General features: G+C 61.1%; 1 protein-coding gene across 1 annotated transcript in view; it reads right to left on the reverse strand.

Moving 5' to 3' along the window:
- PITPNM3 (PITPNM family member 3) overlaps positions 1-4959 on the reverse strand; it is an 87270-nt gene extending 82311 nt beyond the window's left edge. The window contains 1 exon segment of the mRNA XM_074297717.1: positions 4877-4959. Within this exon segment, the coding sequence (XP_074153818.1) occupies positions 4877-4913 (37 nt within the window). The 5' untranslated portion in view covers positions 4914-4959.
- Between the last annotated feature and the right edge of the window lie 773 nt (positions 4960-5732).

Here is a 5732-nt window from a genome sequence, read left to right on the forward strand (position 1 = left end):
CAGAGTCCTTTGGGGAGCATCACTTATCCTAAACTAATCAACAGCAATGGGAAGTAGCCATGAGACTGGACAACATTCCCCATTCCCAGCTTGATATGTGCCTAGGCAAGATGGCGCGCCTCTCGTACAGAACTGCCTCACACCCAGATCATGACTGGATCCAGGACAACAGCCCTCTGGGCTCTCCCCCAGCTCCTGGCCAGTCTCTAACTCACCATCACCAGGGTCAGAGAGTGGAATTCATCCCAAATATGAATTGTGCACCGACTCCCAATGACTGCTCTCAGGCCAGTGATGATCAAATCAACAATCCCTGCTTCCCCTTCGAGGCCCTCCAGAAAGGCCAGAAATCCTCCAGATTGTGGAACCTCCAGGAGCCCCCTCTGGGCAGGGCCAACCCTACCTCCTCCCCAACACAATGCCTCAGGGGACTCAGTTCTGAAGCCCTGGGCATGGCACCTAACTCCACTGGGCCTGTTTCATTGTCTGTCAAACCAAACTTGGCCTCTGTGAGATTCTCTGATTTACCCTCAGCCTTCCCTGAAGCCCCTCCTTGGTAGGAGGAGGAAAAGATGTCCCTAAAGATCCACTTTCCCAGAATACAAAGCGTCCCTCATCACTGTGAGTGCTCACTCATCTTCAGGATATGCATCTTCCCAATCCCCTAGTACTATTCCCCTCATACCTGTCTCCCATTGAGACCTGCCCTGACACCTGAGCTTAGAACAGGCACTGGGAGATCAGTCTGCAGATGGGGTCACTCATCCATTTGTTGCTACCTTCAAATCACTGTGGCCACAGAGAGAAAACCAAAAAATGATCCCTGCCCTCAAGAAGCTTCCATCCTGCTCCCTGATACCACGTGTACTCAAGTCAAGGAAGTGCAGGGCCCATTAAGGGAAAGTGCAGGGATATGCACGTAAACCACCACACACACACACACACACACACACACACCCCTCAGGAAAGGCCTCATGAAGGAGAAGACACCACTGAAGAGCGGGGACATTCCAGTTTGGGGAGCCGCCCGAGATGCATTTACTGGGAGCAGGAAGTTTGGCTGGGACATAGAGGCCAAGGAGAAGTAGAAAAACAGAGGGCCTGAAAAGGCAGGGTTAGAAATAGGCTTCAGGCTGACCTAGAGCACAACTGGGGGCATTTGGGTTTGATCCTTGAGACGATAGGGAGCCTCTGGAGTTTACTGAGTAGGAGAGATGACATCTCAGACCTGGACTTTAGGGAAATCACTTGGTGGCTAAATGGAGAGTGGACTCGAATAGGGAGAGATCTGAGGCAGCCAATGCCCCAGCAGCCATTGCAACAATCCAGGTATGAGAAGATAGGTGTCTGCACTTTGAGGGGTGGCAGCGTCAAGGAGGGAAAGGGCATATTTGAGAGATGCTGCAGATGCAAGATCGACGAAGAAATGCTGCACAGGTGAAATGGATAAGAGAGCTGCACAGGTGAAACAGACAAGAAATGTTGCAGAGGTGAAACAAAAGAGCTGCTCTGTGAAATAGACAAGAGAGTAGCACAGGTGAAATTAAGTAAAAGATGTTGCAGATAAGAGATTGATCAGAGATGTAGCAGAGGTGAAATCGACAAGAGGAGATGTTGCAAGGGTGAAGTCGATAGGCTTTGGCACCAGAATGAATTCTGGGGATGGGGAGAGCTGAGGATGGTCCCAATATTGTGCATCTGGGTTATTTGAAGAGCATCAGAATAAATCCTTTGGAGAAGGGGAGATGTTTGAGGGGAAAGATCATGAGGTCTGATTGTTGATTCTGATAGTTACAGAACCTTCTCTGACAAATACCCAACAACATTTGGTCATGTGACATTGGTTCTTCAGTGGAAAGGGTGCATAGATCATGGATTGGGGAAATGGAGGATGTGGTAATCTGTCCCTAAAAAGAGATTTGGTCCAAAAGAAAACAGGCTTGGGAGAAGGGAAGAAGGGAAAGATCCACCAAAGAAAGAATAGAGCTGTGTGCTCTCAAACCCCAGAGAGGCTCCACCTGTGTGGCTCAAACCCCAGCCCACAGTCCCATTGAGGAGGCCCTCAGAGTCCCGAGCAGGGCCTGAACCCAGGCAAAGGTCAGATGCTCAGTCCCTGACCCAGTCCTGCTGCACTGGCAGAAAGCCCTCCTCGTAGCCCCTCTGCTTAGATAAGAGGAGAGAGCTCTAATGGAAGAGCCACACTGGCCTCTCCACAATCACCCTGAGGGGTCACACTGGGCGGGAGAAAGTGGTTAGACTTTTGTAAAGTTCCCATCTGCAGGGAGTGCCAGTCTTAGGCTGGGATCTCCGGGGTTCTAGGAAATGGTCTCTGTCCCGTAGCAGACGAGGCCCAGGGCGGGAGGGAGACATCTCAGGTAACCTAACAGGGAAGGACTGAGAGGCAACTCCCAGGGAAAACAGGCGAGGGGACCACAGCCCAGCCCTTCAAAGACAGTGTGTCCCTTCCCTGGGCCCCACTTTCTGCTGCTTTAAAAAGGGGGCAGGGTGAAAAGGGAAGAGATCAGTCATCCAGACCGGCTAGGAGGTTTGGACGAGAGCCGAGGTGAGAGGTGACCCTGAGGTGCTCGAGGCGTGGGTGGAACGGAGAGGTTGTACAGACTGAATCGAAGGGGCTCGGCAGCTAATTCTGGGTTCTGGGGATAGAAAAAAGAACTGAGGATCACTCTGAGGCATGAACCGGGATGACAAGGGGGAGCACGGCCTCCTGGACAGAAAGGGGGGGGGGCTCAGGAGGCTCCGATGTCAAGCAGACTATGGAATAGAATTCTGGAGCGTGACTAACTGGGCTGCTGGAGAGATGAAGCTGGAAGGGAGTTGATGACAGAACCTGTAGGAGTGGAGAGAAAGAGGGAGGCCCAGGCCTGAGGACTGGGGGACTAAGACCCGAGGGGGAGTGGGGGGATGGGACAGAGCTGAATGATCCAGAAGAGGGGCCAGAAAGGGAGGCAGAAAAGAGAGAATAGGAGAGTAGGGAGGTCACAAAGGGGCTGATCAGGGGGAGCCAGCCTGGGGAAAGGCTCAGCCACCCCCAAAATCTTTCTGCTGCAGGGGCCCAGGGGTTTGTTGTCCCGCATCCCAGAGCAGGCGGGAGGGAGTGGGATAGGAGAGGTGGAGGAAGTAGGGCAGAGCCCGGGATCCCACCTGGGTGGTGGGAAACTCCTTGGGGAAGTCTCAGGTTGGCAGCTCTCTGCCATGTTGGGTCTCGGAGAGCTACCTGGGGCACTGGAAAGGGAAGGGTCTCATCCAGGTCACACAGCCAGGACGGTTCCGAGGTCTGACCGGCTGACAAAGGACTTGAGCCCGGACCTTGGCACTGTGAAGTTTGCTTCTCTCCCTACTGTGCCCAGGAATGAGCCAGAGGCTGAGGGCTGGGCTGGCAAGCACAAATCCTGAACAGGAGCCGGGCTTTGCCCTGAGTAGAGGAGCCAGAAAGCTGGGGCACCTCTGTGAGGGGAAGGGGCTCAGGGATGACAGCGGCCCATCAGAGCTCAGCACGGAGGCCCCCCAGGGGGGCAGCTCACAAGCCTGTCCGGGCAGAGATGCCACAGCCATGGGGGGTATATGTGGGGGGGGTTTCGTGTGTGTGTCTGTGAGTGTCTGTGTGTGTGGGGGGGGGGGGTGTCTGTGAGTGTCTGTGAGTGTCTGTGTGTGCGTCTGTGTGTGAGTGTGGGTGTGTGTCTGTGAGTGTGTGGGTGTGTCTGTGAGTGTGTGTGGGGGGTGAATGTGTGTATGTCAGGGGGGATGTGCATGGGGGGGTTGTGGGGGGGAAGAAGGGGGTTTATGGGCTAGCTCTCCCAGTCCTGGGGGCTCGGAATTGGGGGCAGGGAGGCCATGCGGTGGGGGGGAGGGGCGGGTAAGGAGGGTGGAAGCTTCAGCACGGTGTCCCTGGGGGAAGGGGAGGAGGGAGCCAGGAGTGCGTAAAGCTGCCCGCCTGCCTCCAGAACGGGGACTCTGCGCCCGGCTCCAGGGGCTGAGGCCCTCGGGCCCCCCCCCATGGGGGGGGGCTCTGCCGGCTGGGGGGGAGGGAAGCCCAGCTCCCCGGCTCCGGCCGGCCCTGCCCCTCCGGCGCACGGCTTTGGCGTGGAGACTCCCACAAAGTGGAGAGGTGCTCCTGGCAGGCCTTCCGTCCTCTGCCAATCACCAATGTCAGGGTCACGGTCACCCTGGGAATCGGCGAGAGGCCCCCGCCCCTCCCGGGGCCCACAGGGCAGGCACGGGGGAGCTCGGAGGGCGCCCAGACGCGAGCGGACGCCCCCCCCCCCCCAGCCCACGGACGAGCTGCCTTCCCTGACCACTGACGGGAGCCGAGAACAGAGGGCGTGGGGGGGAGGTATGACCCGGCCACACACACACACCTCCTCAGCCCCCCTCCCCTTTTCCGGGACAGGCTGGGGGAGGAAGGAGTCCCACCCGCGCTTGCCCCCGGCCCGCCCCCACCCGGGCGCAAGCTAAGTGCGGCGGGGAAGAAGAAGGGAGGGGGGGTCAGTCCGGGGGCGGGGCCGGTCTCGGAGACAGGTGGGCGGGCAGGTCCCCGGGGCCACGAGCCGGGGGAGGGCCGGATGCCTCAGAGCTGGGCAGAGCCGGGGTCCCCGATCGTGGGGGGGGGGCCTGCGCTGACGAAGAGGGGGGAGCCCCGTCCCACTGCGCTGGGGGAGGGGCGGCGGGCCGGGAGCAGGGCTGGGGGGGGGGGGGGCGGAGTGTCGGTCTCTCCCTACCAGCCGCGGTCCCTCCGACACACCCCTACCTGGCAGCCCGGGAGGAGGGGGCTGGCCCGGCCCGCGCTCCCCGCCTCTCACCTGCGGGGGGCGGGGGGCGGCCGTTGTGCAGGAATGCGCCCCCGGGGCCCCTCCCTCACCTGCGCCGCTGCGGTCGGGGCCGGCCCCCGTGGCCATGGCCCGGCTCCTGTCCGCTCCCGGCGGCTCCGGCTCCCTCGCTGCTCCCTCCCGGCTCCGCCGCCGCCGCCGCCGCCGCGGCCGCCGCCGCCTCCTCTCCCGGTCCTCCCGCTCCCTTAAAGGCGCCGAGCAGCGGCCTCCGACGCGGGGGCGGGAGGAGGAGGAGGGAGGAGGCAAGGAGCTCCGGCCCCCTCCCCCCTGCTGCCCCCGCCCCAGGCCCCAGAGCCCGAAGCGGAGAGGCCGAAGCGGAGCCCGGACCCGAGGGGCGCCACTGGGACGGCACCACAGAGACTGGCAGCGAGAGCCGCGGAGACGCACAGCAAGGGGCCGGCCCGGAGCTGGACAGCGCCGCGAGCGGGGGCGGGCCTCGGGCCACCGGGACCACGGCCCCCTCCCAGCTCGGCGGAGCCTCGCCTGATTGCACCCAAGCCTGCGGCTGACCCCGGGGGCCTGGGGCGCCAACGCGCTCCCTCATCCCCGCCCCCCCCAGACCCCAGCCTGAATCCCAGCTCTCTGGGGCTGGGGGGCCCTGGGGCTCCAACGCTCCCTCATCCCCGCCCCCCCCAGACCCCAGCCTGAATCCCAGCTCTCGGGGCTGGGGGGCCCTGGGGCGCCAACGCTCCCTCATCCCCGGCCCCCCCCAGACCCCAGCCTGAATCCCAGCTCTCCGGGGCGCAGAGGAAGTGGATGCTGACTTCAGGCCTAAGGGAAGCAGATTTCCTCCCCCCATCCCCCCTTGCTTCCTGGCCCCCACTCTGCTCCCAGGACCACAGATCAGACACTTGGAAGCTCCTAGGTGGGACCCCGGAGGCTAAATGT

Source organism: Sminthopsis crassicaudata, chromosome 3, assembly GCF_048593235.1.
Source record: "Sminthopsis crassicaudata isolate SCR6 chromosome 3, ASM4859323v1, whole genome shotgun sequence".
NCBI classification, from domain to species: domain Eukaryota; kingdom Metazoa; phylum Chordata; class Mammalia; order Dasyuromorphia; family Dasyuridae; genus Sminthopsis; species Sminthopsis crassicaudata.